The sequence below is a fragment of the Podarcis pityusensis genome (assembly GCF_964106645.2).
Source record: "Podarcis pityusensis genome assembly, chromosome: 4".
Classification (NCBI taxonomy): Eukaryota; Metazoa; Chordata; class Lepidosauria; order Squamata; family Lacertidae; genus Podarcis; species Podarcis pityusensis.
In genome coordinates this window covers 10,127,640-10,149,262 of record NC_138027.1, presented here as the reverse complement: position 1 = coordinate 10,149,262, position 21,623 = coordinate 10,127,640, and the positions used below count along the sequence as shown (strand labels likewise).

At 47.5% G+C, this 21,623-nt stretch overlaps 2 protein-coding genes and 1 long non-coding RNA gene across 4 annotated transcripts in view; 2 read left to right on the top strand and 1 right to left on the bottom strand.

Moving 5' to 3' along the window:
- LOC308475413 overlaps positions 1-21,623 on the bottom strand; it is a 171,463-nt gene that overhangs the window by 117,434 nt on the left and 32,406 nt on the right. The window lies entirely within an intron of this gene.
- LOC308475369 (thyroid hormone-inducible hepatic protein-like) lies at positions 2,392-5,274 on the top strand. Its single transcript, XM_081002486.1, has 2 exons — positions 2,392-2,992; positions 4,835-5,274. The coding sequence occupies exon 1, from the start codon at positions 2,407-2,409 to the stop codon at positions 2,962-2,964; it is 558 nt and encodes a 185-aa protein (XP_080858612.1). The 5' UTR covers positions 2,392-2,406; the 3' UTR covers positions 2,965-2,992; positions 4,835-5,274.
- Positions 11,780-17,121, top strand: KCTD14 (potassium channel tetramerization domain containing 14). Of its 2 annotated transcripts, none has more exons than XM_081002445.1 (2): positions 11,780-12,277; positions 15,389-17,121. In XM_081002445.1, the coding sequence occupies exons 1-2, from the start codon at positions 12,218-12,220 to the stop codon at positions 16,058-16,060; spliced, it is 732 nt and encodes a 243-aa protein (XP_080858571.1). In that variant the 5' UTR covers positions 11,780-12,217; the 3' UTR covers positions 16,061-17,121. The 2 variants fall into 2 exon arrangements, with proteins under 2 accessions (XP_080858571.1, XP_080858570.1); XM_081002444.1 differs by having other exon boundaries at positions 15,386-17,121.

Genomic DNA, 21,623 nt, shown 5'->3' with positions numbered 1-21,623 from the left:
CTCTGTCGTCCCCTTCTCCTTGTGCCCTCCATCTTTCCCAACATCAGGGTCTTTTCCAGGGAGTCTTCTCTTCTCATGAGGTGGCCAAAGTATTGGAGCCTCAGCTTCAGGATCTGTCCTTCCAGTGAGCACTCAGGGCTGATTTCCTTCAGAATGGAGAGGTTTGATCTTCTTGCAGTCCATGGGACTCTCAAGAGTCTCCTCCAGCACCAGAATTCAAAAGCATCCATTCTCTGGCGATCAGCCTTCTTTATGGTCCAGCTCTCACTTCCATACATCACTACTGGGAAAACCATAGCTTTTACTATACGGACCTTTGTTGGCAAGGTGATGTCTTTGCTTTTTAAGATGCTGTCTAGGTTTGTCATTGCTTTTCTCCCAAGAAGCAGGTGTCTTTTAATTTTGTAACTGCTGTCACCATCTACAGAGATAGGATAGCCATCTTCAAATATCTGAAGGGCTGTCACATGGAGGAGGGAGCAAGCTTGTTTTCTCCCGCTCTGGAGGGTAGGATTCGAACCTGTTAGGTGTGCGTGCAGGAGCCAGGCCCTGTGACCAATAGGACTTTGCAGGACCAGGGCCTTCCTAAGTTTGTTCTGAAGAGGCAAGGCACAGCCACACAGGTGAGGCCGATTGGTAACTCACTGCACCTGGTGGCAAGAGCGGGAAGGGATATAGGGTCAGCATTTCCCTTCAGCTCTTTGCCACAGCAACATGTCCTGCCTTGCTGCGTTTGGCTTCTTGCTTCCTGATCCTTGAACCTTGGCTTCTTGACCCTCGGACTCCTGACTTTGGGACTCCTTGCTTCCTGACCCTTGGACCCCTGATTTCATGACTCCTTGCTTCCTGACCCTCAGACCCTTGGCTTCTTGACTCCCAGCATTCTGACCCTCGGATTCTTGGCTTCCTGACTCCTGGCTTCTGGACCCCCGTCCCTGCTCCCACCCCGCCATCTTGACCCCGGTCCTGACGTCTGCTGCCGGGACTTCGATCTCCCGTGAACTGGACCGTGACAGAACCAATGGTTTCAAGCTGCGAGAAAGGAGATTCTGACTAAACATTTGGAAAAACTTTCTGACAGTAAGAGCTGTTCAGCAGTGGAACAGAGAAGCTGTTTCATGAGAGGTGGTGGACTGCCCTTCCTTGGAGGTTTTTAAATAGAGGTTGGATGGCCATTTGTCGTGGATGCTTTAGCTGAGATTCCTGCATTGCAGGGGGTTGGACTAGATGACCCTCAGGGTCCCTTCCAACTCTAAGGTTCTATGATTTGGTGAAAGATCAAGCATGGGTTAAGCCAGGCACCCCCAAACTTGGCCCTCCAGATGTTTTGGGACTACAGTTCCCATCATCCCTGACCACTGGTCCTGTTAGCTAGGGATGGTGGGAGTTGGACTCCCAAAACATCTGGCGGGCCGAGTTTGGGGATGTCTACATTAAGAGCATCCAAGACTTCTCTGTGTGATGGCCTGGGACTCGGGCTCGGAACCAGAGGAGTCTCAGTCTGCACCGGATCCTTTGCCTTAGACATCACCTGAACCAAGTCTGGGGCCTGATCCTGAAGAGTCCCAGTCTGCACAGGTTCCCCTGCAACAAACACCAGCTGGGCCGAGTCAGGGGCCTGAGCCTGCCCTGGCTCCAGATGCGGGGATGACCTCGTTGCCTCCAGCTGGGCCATCACTTACAGCTGCTCCACTACCGGTTGGGTCAGGGGAGGCTGAGGCGGCCCCTGGGTCTAGTAACCCACCGATGTCTCCCGAGCTGCAGAGACTAAGGTTTTAGAGAAGGAGAGACCTGAGTACTCGCAGGAGGAGTGCTCGCCTTTGGGTGAAGCAGGGTGGTGAGTCACCGGGGGATCAGGACCGGCCGCTACCCCGACAAACATAAAAGGCTGTCGGACCCCTCCCCAGGTTGGGGGAGCAACATTGCTGTATGCCAGATCCTGCCTTAGATCCTGTACCCGTCCTTGCCTGGTTTCCTGCCTTGTGTCCTGCCTCGGGCCTGTTGGACTGACTCCTAGCAGAACCTTCGGATTCTGGACCGGTCCTGGACCGCGTTTCACGGGTTACCCCCGGGCCCAGCACACTCTGCCTTCAGGAGTAGCAATGGCTCTCCATGTATTGCAAGCCTGTTTTTTTGTCCTCCAATGATTCTGAAACTCCGGGAATAAATATTGCTTGATTTGGCTTGTTGTTTTCCACTCTGCACATCATGACTTGTCAGTTATTGATCAGCAAGTCCTGGCTTCAACTGGGGTCGGGTCAATCGCAGCTCAGTCCACCTCTAATTTGGGTTCATTCAACCTGTAAATAAAGTCACATTGCTAACCACATACGAGAAAACTGATGAGATGCCAGAGGAGGAGAAATGTGATTGGCTGGGGACAGAGGGGTGTTGTCCACCGCTCCAATGGACCTCTTCCTGATCACACGTTCCACGGCTGGTTTCCACCCAGGCTTGCTCATAAATTGCCACACCAACTGGAAGCAAGGAACGCTCACATCTAACGGTCCTGTCTGCAATTCAGCTGAGATCCCCCGAGGCTTTAGGCTCAAAGAAGTCTCTCCTCTCGCAACCATGGAAGATTACTTCTCTGCGGTCCGCAAGATGGAGCAAACAGTGATGTTCCCCAGCGTTCTCCAGGGCGTCCCCTTGGAATGGCAGGACAACACGCCTGAGGCTGACTCGGGCGGGAAAGATCTGTATGATTATTACACGCTGCTGAAATCCATCAAGCTGGTGGTGGAAGGTGGCCTCATGCCTCTCAGTAACCAGAACCCTGATGTTGCCAGCCGTCTGAAAGAACAGGAAGAGAAAGAGAAGCAGAACCCTGAAGGCTATTTCTATTACCACGTGTCCAGCTTGTATCGTGTCCTCGCACAGCTGACAAGGAGAGCCAACGCCGTCACCTCCAAATACAATGAAATTATGGGGCAGATTAACCAGGGCGAAATTCATCTCAGCTGATGAGAAATGCATGGTGCAAAGAGCAAAGGTAAGACGTCCTTTGTTGCTGAAATGGGAATTCCCAGTCTACTGACACCAGGAAGGCATATTTGCGGTACCCTTTCTGGTGCAGGCTTAAAACATTTTTGTTTAGGTGAACCTATCTTCCTTGGAGGGACGTGGGTGGCGCTGTGGGTTAAACCACAGAGCCTAGGGCTTGCCGATCAGAAGGTCGGCGGTTCGAATCCCCGCGACGGGGTGAGCTCCCGTTGCTCGGTCCCCGCTCCTGCCAACCTAGCAGTTCGAAAGCACGTCAAAGTGCAAGTAGATAAATAGGTACCACTCTGGCGGGAAGGTAAACGGCGTTTCCGTGCATTGCTCTGGTTCGCCAGAAGCGGCTTGGTCATGCTGGCCACATGACCCGGAAGCTGTACGCCGGCTCCCTTGGCCAATAAAGCGAGATGAGCGCCGCAACCCCAGAGTCGGCCACGACTGGACCTAATGGTCAGGGGTCTCTTTACCTTTATCTTCCTTGGAGGTTTTTAGCAGAGTTGGGATGGCCACCTCTCAAGGAGGCATTAGTTGAGACGCCTGCATTGCAGGGGGTTGGATTAGATGGTTACATGGTTCCCCTTGGGGCTTCTAGGTGCAAAAATGTTTGAATGCCCAGTTTAAGGTTGCCATATTTTGGAGAGCAAAACAGAGGACAGCCAAACTGTGCCAGCATGCCTCTTTCCCCAGCTCGGGCTGGCAGCTGCCGCAGCTTGCAGACCAGCCTGAGTCTGAACCCCACCCCCACCAACCCAGACATTTCCTTTAAAATGTAAAAATCCGCCAGAATGGGCATGTTGGCCCCCCATAAGAGGGCATGCCTGGGTTTTCCCGGACATATGGCAACCCTAATTAGTTCCAAGTGCAATTGAAATTAGTTCAAGTGCAGTTAGTTCCAAGGGAAATTGTTCAAATAGGGTATAGAAAGAGCATTGTGTTTAGATTTGCTGTTTTATAAAAGGAGATTGAATTTTATTTACCATACTTTTTGCTCTATAAGACTCACTTTTTCCCTCCTAAAAAGTAAGGGGAAATGTGTGTGCGTCTTATGGAGCGAATGCAGGCTGCGCAGCTATCCCAGAAGCCAGAACAGCAAGAGGGATTGCTGCTTTCACTGCACAGCGATCCCTCTCGCTGTTCAGGCTTCTGGGATTCAGAATATTTTTTTTCTTGTTTTCCTCCTCCAAAAACAGTCTTGTAGTCTGGTGCGTCTTATAGAGCAAAAAATATGGTATTTATACATACATACATGCACACACTGCCCATTTATACCACTCTGGGCGGCTCCCAACAGGATGTTAAAAACACAATAAAAGATCAAACATTAAAAACTTCCCTATACAGGGCTGCCTTCAGATGTCTTCTAAAAGTCAGATAGTTGTTTATCTCCTTGACATCTGATGGGAGGGCATTCCACAGGGTGGGTGCCACTACTGAGAAGGCCCTCTGCCTGGTTACCTGTAGCTTGGCTTCTCGCAGCAAGGGAACTGCCAGAAGGCCCTCGGAGCTGGACCTCAGTGTACAGGCTGAACAATGGAGGTGAAGACGCTCCTTCAGGTATACTGGGCCGAGGCTGTTTAGGGCTTTCAAGGTCAGCACCAACACTTTGAATTTTGCTCTGAAACATACTGGGAGACAACGCAGGTCTTTCAGGACCGGTGTAATATGGTCTCAGCAGCTACACTCAGTCACCAGTCTAGCTGCCACATTCTGGGGTAGTTGTGGTTTCCGGGTCACCTTCAAAGGTAGCCCCACGTAGAGCGCATTGCAGTAGTCCAAAACAGTGGTAAGGCATTCTTATGAGAAAGCATTCAGAATTATTTTCCAATTAATTCCACAGGGTTATTCTGGCATTGTCTCCCAGAGTCCAAATTCATGAAGCGGACATGTCTTGCTGTACGTTCTTCCAGAGGAGCTCTGTGATACGGAAAATACTTGACGATTTCAATTCCTGATACCTGAATTGATCGGGTATATAGAGTGGGAGGGAAGCTTAAATTATTTTAATGCATATTTAATATTTTATGTAACCCGCTTAGAGGGTTTGATGATTGAGTGGCTTATAAATCTTACAAAGTAAACTAAATGCCAAACATGTCTATGGCCCTATATGATTCAAAGAGGATGTTTTGAAATCGGCTCACATCCTACTGATTGCATTGTCTCTGCTGACTAATACTTGCAATTCACTTCCGTAAAGGTAAACTTTATTTTACTGTTTTGTATGTAAGTGAATTTTGAGCCGATGAGCTCACTGTCAATAAAAAGACTTATTCTGAATAGCGCCTCATTTTGTTTCATTAATTCACACACTGTTCTGTTTGTAGTATTTAGAAGTTAGGCTGAAACCTGCGTTTGTGTGTGCATACATATGTATGTGTTATAAAAAATAAAGTATTCAAATGTCCAGTGGACTATATATATATATATATATATATATATATATATATATATAAAATGTATATATATATGCTTACCAGGGATTTTTTTCAGCTGGATCTCACTGGAATTCAGTTCCGTCACCTCTCAGGTGGCCACCATTGCCATTATAAGAGAAGGGAGAAGTTCACGGTGAATTCTGGCACCTCTTTTTCTAGAAAAATAGCACTGATGCTTACCTAATTGTAAAGAGAAGAAAAATCAATTGCACGATGTAACTCCCTTAATTTTATTCAGTGGTGTTAGTTTTGGGGTTGTTCCCACCCCCTTAAAAGCATTCAGTTTAAAGAGGATGGTGAGCATCTTATATTCATCAGTATACCTAGGCGGGCCTGAAATGTGGGGCCCTACAGATGTTTTCAGACTCCAGCTCCCATAATTCTGGCTCAGCCAGGTGAAGGTCTCAAACCCTCAATGAGTTAGGAACTTCCCCTGTGTAGTAGTAGTAGTAATAATAATAATAATAATAATAATAATAATAATACAGTGGTACCTTGGGTTACATATACAGCCGGTTACATATGTTTCAGGTTACAGACTCTGCTAACCGAGAAATATTACCTCGGGTTAAGAACTTTGCTTCAGGATGAGAACAGAAATTGCGCGGCAGCGGCACAGCGGCAGCAGGAGGCCCCATTAGCTAAAGTGGTGCTTCAGGTTAAGAACAGTTTCAGGTTAACAACGGACCTCCGGAACGAATTCAGTACTTAACCCAAGGTACCACTGCAATAATAATAATAATAATAATAATAATAATAATAATAATAATAATAATTTATACCCGCCCATCTGGCTGAGTTTCCCCAGCCACTCTGGGCAGCTCCCAATCGAATGTTAAAAACAATACAGCATTAAATATTAAAAACTTCCCTAAACAGGGCTGCCTTCAGATGTCTTTTAAAGATAAGATAGCTGCTTATTTCCTTCACATCTGAAGGGAGGGCATACCACAGGGCGGGCGCCACTACCGAGAAGGCCCTCTGTCTGGTTCCCTGTAACCTCACTTCTCGCAGGGAGGGAACCGCCAGAAGGCCCTCGGAGCTGGACCTCAGTGTCCAGGCTGAACGATGGGGGTGGAGACATTCCTACAGGTATACAGGACCGAGGCCATTTAGGGCTTTAAAGGTCAGCACCAACACTGCCCTGTACAAAGACAGGTGGATTGAGCAGACGAAACCAATAGTGGGCTCTGTGGTCAAAAAGGTGATTTCTGCACATCTGCAGAGAGAAGTGAAGGGCAGATGGGGCTTATCAGCCTGGGAAGGGAGCCCACATAAGAGAAGGAAAACTCTGATCCTAAACCTCCACTGCCTTGTGGGATATCTTCAGGGAGAAGAAAAGGCTAAAGAGGAAACCCTACACAAATCTGGAGAGGTGTCTCTAAGGCAGTTGGATGGTGCCTCCTTCTGGCAACTCCTGCAGCTAAGCTGGTGCCAAACGTCTTACTCTGCTTTCCTTTGGACCACATCTGCGAGGCCAAGAGGTCTTGTCATCTGGGTAGCCCAGGACCTCCAGACACACTGCCCAGGCTTGCGTCCCAGGGAGGTGCTTTGCTACTGCGAATGAAGCGGTGTGACTTCACCCCCGGAGGCACACTCCGTTGTCTTTCGAGGCAGACGGATGCCAGCCACAACAACGGCCTCCATCATAGAATCATAGAGTTGGAATAGACCACAAGGGCCATCAAGTCCAACCCCCCGCCAAGCAGGAAACACCATCAGAGCACTCCTGACATATGGTTGTCAAGCCTCTGCTTAAAGACCTCCAAAGAAGGAGACTCCACCACACTCCTTGGCAGCAAATCCCACTGTCGAACAGCTCTTACTGTCAGGAAGTTCTTCCTAATGTTTAGGTGGAATCTTCTTTCTTGTAGTTTGGATCCATTGCTCCGTGTCCGCTTCTCTGGAGCAGCAGAAAACAACCTTTCTCCCTCCTCTATGTGACATCCTTTTATATCTTTGAACATGGCTATCATATCACCCCTTAACCTCCTCTTCTCCAGGCTAAACATGCCCAGCTCCCTTAGCCGTTCCTCATAAGGCATCGTTTCCAGGCCTTTGACCATTTTGGTTGCCCTCCTCTGGACACGTTCCAGTTTGTCAGTGTCCTTCTTGAACTGTGGTGCCCAGAACTGGACACAGTACTCCAGGTGAGGTCTGACCAGAGCAGAATACAGTGGCACTATTACTTCCCTTGATCTAGATGCTATACTCCTATTGATGCAGCCCAGAATTGCATTGGCTTTTTTAGCTGCCGCGTCACACTGTTGGCTCATCTCAAGTTTGTGGTCAACCAAGACTCCTAGATCCTTTTCACATGTACTGCTCTCAAGCCAGGTGTCACCCATCTTGTATTTAAGGCAAACGAATATTCTCCACCACACCACAGCACAACCACCACACTTACTGTTGAACAGGCTTTCTTTTTAAAACAGGTGATAGCCAATCACATTAATCACACTCCTGCTGAGTCACTCTGACCCAGCACTTCACAGAGTATTGCATCAGCCTGTTGAAGCCTGCAGACTTACTCAGTATCCTGCGAATCCCAACAGGTTCAACCCCCACCCTGGGCCACAAAGCTCACTTGGGGACACTCCCTGCCACTCAGCATAACCTACTCCGCAAGGTCGTTGTGGGGATTAATTGAGGAGGGGAAGAACTGTGTCCACTACCTTGAGCTCCTTGGAGTAAAGTTGGTCCAACCAACCAACCAACTGTAGCTAAGAGCTGTTGCTGGGACATGGGTGGTGCTGTGGGCTAAACCATGGAGCTTCTTGGGCTTGCTGATCGGAAGGTTGGTGGTTCAAATCCCCATGACGGAGTGAGCTCTTGTTGCTCTGTCCCAGCTTCTGCCAACCTAGCAGTTCAAAAGCACACCAGCGCAAGTAGATAAATAGGTACCGCTGCAGCAGGAAGGTAAACGGCATTTCCGTGTGCTCTGGTTTCCGTCACGGTGTCCCGTTGAGTCAGAAGCGGTTTAGTCCTGCTGGCCACATGACCCGGAAAGCTGTCTGTGGGCAAACGCCGGCTCCCTTTGCCTGAAAGTGAGATGAGTGCCACAACCTCATAGTCGCCTTTGACTGGACTTAACCATCCAGGGCTCCTTTACCTTTGCCTTACCTTAGCTGTTGCTAGCCTTCTAATGTGTCTAATCTTTTAAAAGCTTTCTGAGTTGGTTGCCATCACACTTCGTCTTATGGGGGTGAATGCCATAATTTTATACATGAAGAGCAACAGCTGGAGGAGAGGTCAAGTTATGCGTGGGAAATGTAAATGGAGAGAAACGCATGCCGCCTTAAGGGTGCGGCTGCCAAGTTTGCAGAGTTGGGAAGAAACCTCTGTTTGATGTAGGGGAGGAATGAGGTGTGGCCAAGGCTGCCAGCATTGTGGGGCTGGTCCTTCGGTTTGCCCGGGAACCCTGGGATGGGCTGCCGTAGGACAAGGAAAAATCACGGCCACGCCATGCTCCGTTCCAGAGTCAAGGGAAAGGAATGTTCCACAGTCATCATCGGAGCCAAGCCCATGTTTGCATTCACAAACTGAAAACAGCAATAGGACTTTTATATACAGTGGACGCCCGGGTTGTGTACATGATCCATGTGGGATGCACATTCACAACCCGCAGTGGCGCATCTGTGCACGCGTAGGTTGCGATTCGGCGCTTCTGTGCATGCACAAGGCGCGATTTAGCGCATGCGCGACCGCCAAAACCTGGAAGTAACCCGTACCGGTACTTCCAGGTTTTAGCAGTCTGTAACCCAAAAAAAGTAACCTGAAGCATCTGTAACCCGAGGTATGACTGTACAGTGGTACCTCGGGTTAAGTATTTAATTCGTTCCGGAGGTCTGTTCTTAACCTGAAACTGTTCTTCACCTGAAGCACCACTTTAGCTAATGGGGCTTCCCGCTGCCGCTGCGCCGCCGGAGCACGATTTCTGTTCTCATCCTGAAGCAAAGTTCTTAACCTGAGGTAATATTTATGGGTTAGCGGAGTCTGTAACCTGAAGCGTATGTAACCTGAAGCGTATGTAACCTGAGGTACCACTGTACATGAAAGCCGTGTGGTGTAAGCCGTTAAGAGTGTTGGACGGGAACCACGGAGACCTGGGTTCAAATCTCCACTCAACCATGAAACTCGCTGGGTGAGCCTTACAGAAAGCTGACGCAGTGGTTAGATGATGGCCCCCATCGAACACACGCAAAATGGTTGGGACCTGTATACATTTGAAGCAGTATCGCACCTGTCAGGGGTTCAGGAGCAGAGGCACAGGAAAGGGAGGAAATAGAGAGCGAGGGGGAGGAGTCCGAAGGAAATGTTAGCGATGACAGCGGTCCGAGGTCTCTGAGTCTTTCCAGCGAATCGGAAGATTCACAGAAAGGGGCTCCCATGGTCAGAGCAAGGGGGGTGCCGAGGGGGACACCCCAGGAAGAAGGGGCCAGAGGGGACTCAGAGAGCAGCAGTTGGAAATCAGGACCAGCGTCCACACCAGAGTGCAGTAGGGGGGAGGAGTCCCAGGCATCGGGATCAGGCGGCGCACTGCCAGTGGGAGGACATGAGTCAGGATTGGCCACGCCTCCATCGGGGAGCGAGGAAACGGTCGAGAGGAAGGTTGAAGGCTGGGCGCGCGCGCCAAGTTCAAATGTACAGGAGGGCGGCGCAGTTGGCAGCCCGGATAGGGAGCCAGGTCCCAAAGCCCGCCGAAAAGAGGGGGAGGAGTCAGGGGGGTCAACGTCAGCGTCAGAAGAATCCAGGAAGGAAGGGACCCCGGGGGGTAGCAGGACCCAGAGGAGAAAGGAGAGACGGAAGAGGTGGAGTAAGGCTAGAATCTTAAACTGGTGTACAGGGGGCGGAGACTCAGATGGAGCTTCGCCGATCTAACCCCTAGACGTAGAGCTGGGGCGCTGCGGCTTGAAAATGGAAACTGTACTTCAATAAAGACTTTTGTACATTACTGCCGGCTAGCGTTGGTCCTCTGTGAGCTGGGACCTGGAGCCAGCTCTGACAGCACCCATTTAAACAGTCGTGCCTTTGCACAAGGAATCCTGGGAGCTGTAGTCTGCTGAGGGTGCTGAGACCCTATTAGGGAGACCTCATAGAACTACAGATCTCAGAGTGGTCCAACGACCAATCCCTTTCCCCACAGAACTCTGGGAACTCTAGCTCTCAGCTACAGAATAGCAACTCACAGCGCCCTTAATAACCTCCAATTCCCAGGATTCTTGGGAGAATTTTTTGTTCAAAGTGGTGCGATACTGCTTTGAATACATTGTTATGATGCGGCCTGTGTCCAGTCTGAATTGAATGTTTGTTGTTCAATAAAGGAGGGTCTACAACAGTGAGAATCCTTCAGGCATCCATCTTGATTTGCTTGTGGGATGTTTATACATCTTCCCATTGTTATAAGGAAAACTGCTCCCTTTCCCTTATGGGGTATTCCGGAGCCCATATAGAGTCCTTAAGTGGGTTCCCTATCGGTAGGAGAAAACAACAGAGGCCAACCAGAGTATATTGAGAAGCAAAGTGGCTAGTGAACCTGGGGTGTAAGCCCTTATATAGACTTTTGAAATTGCCCACCCTGTAGCCCAAGACCACCCCCCAAAACATCATACATACATCACAGAAGGAGGTGGTCTACAGCAGAAATTCTGTTTGCCAGGATACCTGACAATGGTCCATGATTGCATTACCTTGGCAGCCTGGCCATTCTTTGGTGATGGTTAATACTTTAGTCCCTGAATCCAGGTCACAGGCTCACCCTATTCATACACAAATAGGCCCTCAAGACAGGATTTGCTCCCCTGTACTATTTCAGACACATGGTTCATATATTTAGATACGTGCGCATATGCAAATATTTATTCTACACTTGAGAACTTAAAATTCTTATAACACCGTTAATCATTCATTCATTCCTGACTTTTTCGGTGCCTCACTTTCATAGCTGTCAACATTTTCCTTTTTTTAAGGGAAATTCCCTTATTCCAAAAAGGATTCCTCACAAGAAAAGGGAAAAGTTGACAGCTATGCTCACTTTCCCGGCATATTAACCAAAGCCGGATACTTTAGCTGAGATTCCTGAAATTGCAGAGGGTTGGATTAGATGACTCTTGGGTCCCTTCCAACTCTATGATTCCTGGCCACAGCAGTCACTTGCGCTTCAAGGGGCAAAGGTGAGTCTAGGAGTTGCAAACTGAGCTGCAAACTGGTTCAGAGAGAGGGCAGCCCTGCCTAGAACAGGCAATTGACCGGTCTCCCAAAAGAGCGGCTAAGCTCTGAATGAGCTTCCTGTGCCTTTAAAAGACAGAGCAGTCGCTCAGGATAAGCTGTGGGAGCAGGGTGTAACCAGTTCACAAGAAGGGAGTGTTTCAGGCTACACTAACCTGGACGTGAGACCTGAAGAAAGTGGAAGGGTCTGGTTTGCCCGGCTGGGTGTTAGCCAGGGCTTCTTACGCAGGTGTCACAGGGAGGAATATATATAGGCAGTGCTTCTCTCTCTGGGCTGCTCAGCAAAAGTTCGCTGCCAGAAGACAGGCCGGCCCGGAAAAATATTTCCACCTGCGGGTTACCTGCTTTGCACCTGTAACTCACCTGGGAAGTTCTCCAGGGAGCTGCGGCCGCCAAGTGGCAGGCAGGCGGATGTGCCGGAGTCAGCTGCGAGGGCAAAACCTGCAGTGGGAGAGAAAGAGAGAAAAATCAGCACCCCTCCACCACATTGGGGTCTTTTGGGGCTGGCTGCCCTTCCTGCGGATCTGAAGCTTGCAGGTGTGAGTTGAAGGGGAAAGATGAGCATTTCGTCAGGATCGAATTCCCTTCGGAAACAAATTGGGAGCAACCTGCAAACGGTGAGTGAATCACGGGGCCCAGGACTTCCTGGAACAGCTAGCTGGGGAGGGGCAGTGCAGCTCCGAGCTTTGCAGAAGGTCATGGGTTCAATTCCCAGCATCACAAGGTAACAGAAAGGCCCAGGTAAGTTGGTGACTTCTTGCTTTCTGCCGGAGCCCCTGGAGAGCTCCTCTTAATCAAAGTTAATAATACTGGTCTCAGGGACCAGTGCCAGATTTACATATAAGCTAAACAAGCTATAGCTTAGGGCCCCACTCTCTTGGGGGCCCCCAAAAAAAATTAAAGGAAAAAAATGGATGTACATTTCCAAAATATAAGATAAAAAACAAGTAAAATAAAACCTACATAGAGCAAGAGTGTTTTGTGTTGTGCAGGCTCCTATGATGTAAGTCAGGCATGTCCAACAGGTAGATCGCAATCTACTGGTAGATCACGGGGTGTTCCTGGTAGATCCTGGTTGATCTCTGGCCCCTGAGCGATCTCCTCACAAAAAAACCCAACTCTGTCTTCCTAAAAAAAAAGCTCAAGCTCCACAACTTTGGCTAGATCACTGCCAGTCTTTTTACGGCAGTGGGTAGATCACTGCCAGTTTTTCTATACTGTGAGTAGATCACAGACTATTGGGAGTTGGACATCCCTGATGTAAGTCATGGGCCCCGCCTGCTAGCCTGCTCCCTAAAATATCACTGTTTCGCTCCTTTCTATATATAGGGTGCCTCCATTCTGCATGGACTGATTGCATGGCAACATGTGCAAATGGCTTGAGATACCTATTAGGTCCATAAATTACCATATAGCATATATTCAACACACAAAAAAAAGCAGAAATTTGTTGCTGACAAAGGACAGCTGGACGTATAAAGGGCCCCATTACCTTCAGTAGCTTAGGGCCTCATCAAACCTAAATCCGGCCCTGTCAGAGACCATCATCCGCACCAACCTTTTCTCCACAGGCATGGGCTTTCCAGGGCTTTCTCGGAGTGTTTCCTCCCCATTTGTTCTGGTGCTTTCCCTGGGGTAACCCGCAGTTTCCCACTGAATCTGAGCAAAAAACAATCTGCTGTTTAGCGATAAAACGTGGGTTTTCCTGCATCTAGAAACGCAGAGCAGGGGTAAATGGGTGAGCCCTCAATGCGACAGTGATGTGTCTCAGGGCTCATCTGGTTCTGTTTTATTCATTTATTTCAATTATAAACAGATTTCTGTTTATGCCATGATTTCCAGGCTCAGGTTTGGAACCTCCAAGCTCAGGTACGAGAGGGTGGGGTTTTTTTTTTGTCCTGCCGCTTTTCCTGGGAAAACCCTCTGTTTACCACTGAATCGGAACAAATATCAATGGGTGTTTCCACGGATTTACGTTTGTTCCCATTCAGCAGAGGATTTTCTCAGGGAAAGCGGCGGGACAAAAAATTGTGGCACAAATGGAAGTCTGCATGAGTCCTTGTTCTGCCATTATTATAATTATTATTATATTGTATTTATTCATTGCTTTTCACATGAAAGTGTCTCAAAACGAGTAGCAATGTAAGAACAGAAATAGCAAAAAACAAACAAACCATAAAAAGCAAGTATAAGAACATGAATAAAGCAAGAACCTTGGCTTCATAGTAACTATGATTAAGCTAACCTTATTACAAAAATATACCTATTAACCAGCCTAACAGGTTTATGGGGAAATGAGTACAGTATTTCTTTAAAATGCTTTCGAACGTTTCAACGTTAATGCTTGCAACCTGCGGTAACAGTATTACATCATGCTCTTCATCCTTGATTTATTTTGTTTATTAATAAGATATTTTTTTAAAAAACAACAACCCAAGAACGCAAAATGCTCATCCATAAATATTTAGAAAAAGACAGGTCCACCCCACCAAAAGCAGACCCTCCAAGTGTCCCTGTTTTCCAGGGACAGTCCTGGATTTACAGAAGCTGTCCTGGTTTCTGAATTGATCCCAGAATGTCCCGCATTTCCTTAGGACGTCCCTATTTTCATCGGAGAAACGTTGGAGGCTATAGAGTCATGCGACCCCCGAGCCAAGGAGATAAGTAACTATACAACCTTTAGAAGGCATCTGAAGGCAGTTTTTTAAATGTTTAATGTTTTATTATGTTTTTATATATGTTGGAAGCCGCCCAGAGTAGCTGGGGCAATGCCAGTGGAGTATAAATTTGTAAAACCTTTTATTGGCATCACATACAACATCCAAAGCAAAACGAATCAATACAGAATTACCACTTCCCCAGTGGCACAAAACATTTGCTAAAAGAAAGGAGGCAGAGAAGTCTGTTGTCACATCTCTAGGTCTCCAGGGAGATCAGACGTCTGCAGTGTATTTCGGCGACAAAAAACCACATAGAGATATTTAGCCACTAACTTGGTGAGCTCCTGATCATTCCCCAGGAATAGAAATTGTATGACCTCCGACTCTGGTTTCCATTTGGGGATACAGAGTTGATCTAGAAATTGCTGGCAACTGAGAACCATATGTGTAAGGGTTTCCACCAGGTGGTCTTCGCATGGGCAAGTTCTTTCTCTTTCCACTCTGCCTGAGAACCTTCCCCAAAGGAGATTGGATGGATTTGAATTAAATCTGGCCACTGAAAATGCCCTCCTTTCTTGAGGGTTAAGCAGAAATTCAAGGTAATTATGGTTAATTTCATGGGCCCAAGAAAGTTGAAAATAAAGAGGGGAACATGTTTTCTCTGCTGCTACTGTTAGTTCTTAGTGTTCAGTATCCCACAACTTAGTTTTTATTATAGCCTTTGCAGATGGTAGGGACATCGATCACAAAATTTCCACTGACAGCCCGAGTTGCTGTACCTTCTTGTTAAACTGTTGTAGCCCTGGGGAAAGAAAGGGAAATAATAAAATTATTATTATTATGGAATAGGACATCCCTATTTTCATCAGAGAAATGTTGGAGGGTTTGCAAAAGCAGGTGTGCAAAAGACCCCAGACATACTTGGTTACCCTCCAAAATAAGGGCCAAAAGCCTGTGTTAATGAACTTAAAGATTGGAAAAATGATAAACAGTGAGAAATCAGAGTGGACAGATCCATCCTTCCTTCCCTGGATATCACCTTGCTTTCCTTTTCTTTGTTTCCAGCAGTCTCAAATCATAGAGCTCAATGTTGGCGGGGAGATATTCACCACCACCCTAAGCACCTTGAAGAAGCACCCTGGTTCCAAGCTGGCTGAGATGTTTGCCAGTGGACAGACCAAGCCCCGCACTGACCCCGAGGGAAGATATTTCATAGACCGGCCCGGGACTTACTTCAAGTACATCTTGGAATACCTGCGCAGCAACCAGGTGCCCACGAACTGCGTCCAGGAGGTGTACAAGGAAGCCCTCTTTTACGACATCGAGCCTTTGGTCAAGCAGCTGGAGGACTCTCCCCAGATCTTTGGGGAGCTGGTGGCCAGGAAACAGTTCCTCGCCCGCGTGCCCAGCTACAACGAGAACATCGAGCTCATGATCCGCATCGCGAGGGCAGAGGCAGTAGCGGCCCGGCAATCTAGCGTCATGGTGTGCGTGATGAAGACCGACGAGGATGTCATCAAGTGCCACGACACCCTCAACGGCTTGGACTCCTACAAGAAATCGGTGGTCAAATTTGGACCCTGGAAAGCCTCTCCCAGCATTTCTGACCTACTCGACTGCATCAAGATTGACGTGGAGGCCAAAGGGTACAAGATCTCTCTCCAGGGCTATGTTCCGGAAAAGGGCTTCCGCTTCAAATCCAATGACTACTTCTACAAATTTCTCTTCACTTGGTGGTAGCGGAAAGCCAGTGGGAAGGGCCTCGGCCCAGTATACCTGATGGAGCGTCTCCACCCCCATCATTCAGCCCAGACACTGAGGTCCAGCTCCGAGGGCCTTCTGGCGGTTCCCTCACTGCGAGAAGTGAGATTACAGGGAACCAGGAAGAGGGCCTTCTCGGTGGTGGCGCCCACCGTGTGGAACGCCCTCCCATCAGATGTCAAGGAAATAAACAACTACCTGACTTTTAGAAGACATCTGAAGGCAGCTTTGTTTAGGGAAGTTTTTAATGTTTGATCTTTCATCATGTTTTTAATACAGTGGTACCTCAGGTTACATACACTTCAGGTTGCAGACTCCACTAACCCAGAAATAGTACTTCGGGTTAAGAACTTTGCTTCAGGATGAGAACAGAAATCGTGTTCCGGCGGCGCGGCGGCAGCAGGAGGCCCCATTAGCTAAAGTGGTGCCTCAGGTTAAGAACAGTTTCAGGTTAAGAACGGACCTCCGGAACGAATTACATACTTAACCCCCGAGGTACCACTGTATTCTGTTAGGAGCCGCCCCAGGGTGGCTGGGGAAACCCAGCCAGATGGGTGGGGTATAAATAATAATTTTATTATTATTATAATTGTTATTATTATAGCTCAGTGGTAGGTCCCACGCCTCACCTGCAAAATCCAGTCCTCGGTGGCATCTCTGAGCAAGACTGGGAATTTCCCCTGCCTGAAACTCCACAAAGCTGCTGCAGGTCAGTTTAGACAAATATTGAGCTAGAGGGGCTAATGGTCTGATTTGGCATAAGGCAGGTTCCTATGTTCTTATATCCAATGGGTTGGTGCTTCAAAGTAAGTGGACCTCAGCTGCTGATAATATTGCCTGCTGGAATGACCTGAGAGCTTTGCTCCTGTTGGCAGCCCGACATATAGAATCATAGAGTTGGAAGAGACCACAAGGGCCATCGAGTCCAACCCCCTGCCAAGCAGGAAACACCATCAGAGCACTCCTGACATATGGTTGTCAAGCCTCTGCTTAAAGACCTCCAAAGGAGGAGACTCCACCACACTCCTTGGCAGCAAATTCCACTGTCGAACAGCTCTTACTGTCAGGAAGTTCTTCCTAACGTTTAGGTGGAATCTTCTTTCTTGTAGTTTGGATCCATTGCTCCGTGTCCACTTCTCTGGAGCAGCAGAAAACAACCTTTCTCCCTCCTCTATGTGACATCCTTTTATATCTTTGAACATGGCTATCATATCACCCCTTAACCTCCTCTTCTCCAGGCTAAACATGCCCAGCTCCCTTAGCCGTTCCTCATAAGGCATCGTTTCCAGGCCTTTGACCATTTTGGTTGCCCTCCTCTGGACACGTTCCAGTTTGTCAGTGTCCTTCTTGAACTGTGGTGCCCAGAACTGGACACAGTACTCCAGGTGAGGTCTGACCAGAGCAGAATATCCCCAACACATTTGGGGCAAGGGTGGATTTCCTCGTTCCCAAGTCCGACTGGAGTTAATTTGCCTTGATTCAGAGTCATGCATCTTGGCTAAATCTATCTCACCTGCTTCTCCTGCAGTTTCCACCTGGATTCGTACTGTTGCAAGGAAAATACAGGCAACTCCCAGTTTACAGGCACTGAAACAGCATATACAGTGGTTCTTGAACTTAATCCGTTCCAGGAGGCCGTTCGACTCCCAAAACAGTTCAAAAACCAAGGCGTGGCTTCCGATTGGCTGCAGGAGCTTCCTGCACTCAAGCGGAAGCTGCGTCGGACGTTCGGCTTCTGAAAAACGTTCGCAAACCGGAACGCTTACTTCCGAATTTGCAGTATTCGGGAGCCGATTTGTTCGGCAACTAAGCCGTTTGGGAACCAAGGTTTGACTGTATTTGAAACACCGTTGAAAAAGCTTGCAAACACCCTGTTCTGCCACCACCCTGCCCCCTTTTTGGTGCAATGCATATTTGTGTGGTCACACACATATTGAACACGTGGATATGGGGAGTTGCCTGTACTACAGTTCGATATGATATGATACAATAATCTTTATTGTCATTGTTCCATACAGAACAACGAAATTGGGGAAAAAATCTACATCAGACATTCAAAACCAACAAGCTTGCTATCCCAGCTATCCCAACCTGGTTAGCCCCCTAAAAACTCTGATACCCCATTTTTAAAATACAGTACACTCCCATGGAGACTCCTAACACTGCATTTAAAACCAAAATCGCATTTGGATAGAAACTGTTTCTCAGGTGGCTAGTCCTAGTTTTTATAATAACCCTGTACCTTCTTCCAGAAGGCAGAAGCTGAAAGAGATCATTTCTGGGGTGCGCACTATCCTGCGCTATCTCTGCAGCTTTCTTATGGCACTCGGAAGCACAGATTTGATCCAAGGTGGGAAGAGTGCACCCAATTATTCTCTCCGCAGTCTTTACAACCCTGGACAGCATTGTTTTTCCCCTGACTGTGCAGCTCCCAAACCACACACACAGACCATAAGTTAATACACTCCCCACAGTACAATGGTAAAATGCCATCAACAGGTCCTTTGAGAGATTGTTTTTCCAGTGGATTGTCAGTTCACAGGGGACAGATTGCCTGTGGTCTGGATTTATGGTGTGCCGTGGCCCGAAGGTTATTTTTTTGTGGGGCTCAGAGCTGATAAGACTCCCAGCTCTTTGACTGTATTGTACCAGGGAGAGGACAAGAGCGCATGGTGCACAAATAGACTTTGTGGCTGTGTGCATCAGCATATAGCACCTGACACAGGGGAACAGCTTTCTGGTTGTTTGAGGAATGTATTCTTTAGGGGCAGTCTGAACATTTATTTCAAGACTGGAGAGCTCTACAGAGCCCTCATATTGGCTGCATCTGCACCTCTGGATTAAACAAGGTAATATAGCTGTAATCATATGCAAACTCGGTAGGTAAGAAGCACATCCCTCTTCGTAAACATGCCTAGGAGCAGCTTTTGAAGAATGTCAAATAGGAACTGGGAACGTATTTCCATTGTTAATGAAGAAATCTGAGGGCTCCCTTGGACAAAAAACAAGGACACCAGCCAGGAATACCAGAGCAAAACAGCAGCCAGTAGGCTTGTTCTTTATTGAAGACTGTCGCGACAGGACTCCCACCTGCCACAAGGTGGAACAAGATGGAAGCCCTGAACAAAAGATCCCCCAAACTTTTATTGGCTGCTAATCCCCATGTTACACCCCCCCAAACTACATCATGGTTACATCATGAAAGGGGAGGTCTGGTGGCAGTAATCAGAGCATCCTTAACCCTGCCCCATGGTTCTCCTTGCCCTCCACCAAACACCCATCAAGTGTAACAAAAGAGATATTTACATTTCCCTGTTTCCCAGCCAAGTTAATCACACCCTTTTGTCTTCATCTGGGTTTGTTATTTCTGGAATGGCTACCTGTCTGGCACTCAGGTATCAGGATGCCAGGGATTATCACTCAGGCAGAGGGGCTGCTAAGTAGCTGAGCTCACGTTTCTATATGAATTTCTGAAGTTTTCCAGTGAGCCAGTACAGAGATACATTTATCAGTGAAGTCTTAGATTTGTTATCGTGCAGCAAAGGCCCTTTGAATAGATAGGAAGAAACTGTGACCAAGTGTTTTGTGGGGACAAGTCACAAAAGTGATTGTGCTGATTTTGGTAGTGGGCTGCATATGCATGATATCTGCTGGAGGGGCAACCCCCCTCCAACCTAGACATAAATTCCTGCAACACCATCCTCTGGTTTTTCCCAGCTAGTGGATGACTCTTGTGGCAATGAGTTCTGAAGAGTGAGTGATTGTGTGAATAGCACTTCTTTCTGGTTGCCTGAACCAGCCATCACTTTCACTAGTGTCCCCACTAGTGAAACCCAGAACCAATGACATAAAATTGTTGGTGGGGCAGGGGGAAGGAAAACAAACATTAGTCAGTTAGTTCAGTATTCCTATTGTTTTACTTGATGGGTGGTGGGGCAGCTGCCAGTATGTGATTGAACCCTACCCTAAAATAGTAATAGTTTGGAAATTCTCTTTGTGGTCTATTGCCCCCCCCCCCCCGATCTGCCACCAGCACTTCTGCTATATTAGCCCTCATAAACACCCTTTGCATTTATTATTGAGATTCAAGGCAGCTTCTCGATTTAGTATCCTTGTTCTTTAGGGATATTTGAACAAATCACATGCCTTGGATTACTTCATGTTTACTTTTAAACTCGAGTGCTGTCTTCCGTCATAGCACTGCATGTCTGTTTTGCTTAATTGGCATTTATTTGTTCTGCAAAAGGCTGCGTATACACAGTACATTTAAAGTGCATTTAAAGAGTGTTTTGTCCTCCCAAAGATGCCTTTGTTCTGCAAAAGGCTGCGTATACACAGTACATTTAGAGTGCATTTAAAGAGTGTTTTGTCCTCCCAAAGATGCCTGTGTTTACCCTCACAAAGCTATGATTCCCAGCACCCTTTAGTTAAAGTTCCCAGAATTCCTGGGTGGGCAGGGGGAGTGCTTTACATAAATGTGTATGCAAAGACGCTGCAGCATGCAGGTTTCTGCAGCTATAAGAGCAAAAATACTGCAGAACAGAACACACAAGGGCAGCAATATATCTAGCAGGTGAGGGTGTGGATTCAGGTGTTAAGGAACTTTTGAAACTTGAATATGGGTTAGGATGCAATATTATCTGTGTGAAGACACTAATGTTATCTGTGAAGACACTAATATTGAAAAAGCAGTGCGGGAAGCATTTTTTATGACTTCCCAGGAAACTTCGTAACTGTCCTGAAGGTGGCTCTTCGTGCATGAAGGAACTTGCAACGGAGATTGCAACGTGAAGTTTACAACACACCAAGAGGTTCCACGCTATCGCTTGTGGATTGAATTCACTGGTGCTAGGATGTCGTATGTTACAGTCGCAACTGAGATTTTTGGAATATTAAGTGGTATATAAGTGCAAATAAATAAATAAATAAATAAGCTGGCATTATTATTTTTTGCACGTGTGTGTGTGAATGACCACTATTAAATTCATAATGACCACTGTTCATACTTATCTGCATGGCAATTTCTTCTGGGTTCATGGCTGACAATTTGCCCAAGGCTCTCCCCTACCAGGAATATGTGTTTGCTGTTCTGTTTGCACAACAGACTTATACTTACGCAACGAAACGTGCCCCTCCTTTTCTCTGCAGCTTCCCTCCCCCCACACAATGTATCCTCAAAACCTGGGGGAGGGCAGAGAGACGAGAGGAAGGTGAAGTCCCATTGCATGATCGTGTAATTCCTCTTGCACAGTGCTGGTTACAACCAATAGCTCTAATTTGTATCATAAAACCTTTATTGGCATCACATACAACATCCAAAACAAATAGCTCTAATTAAATGTTTATCATTGCAGACAGGTGGAGGTGCGTTTTTCAGGGCTTCAACACATTTTAAAAACACACACAACTTTCTGCATGTAGAAGACTAGCACATCAGGGAGGTGCCTGTTCTCAATTTCCCTCTGCCATACCCTTGTTTTCTGCATGTGGGGTCCTTTTTATGCGAAGTACTGTAACAGGGAGTCCTTTGAGCACCCCACAA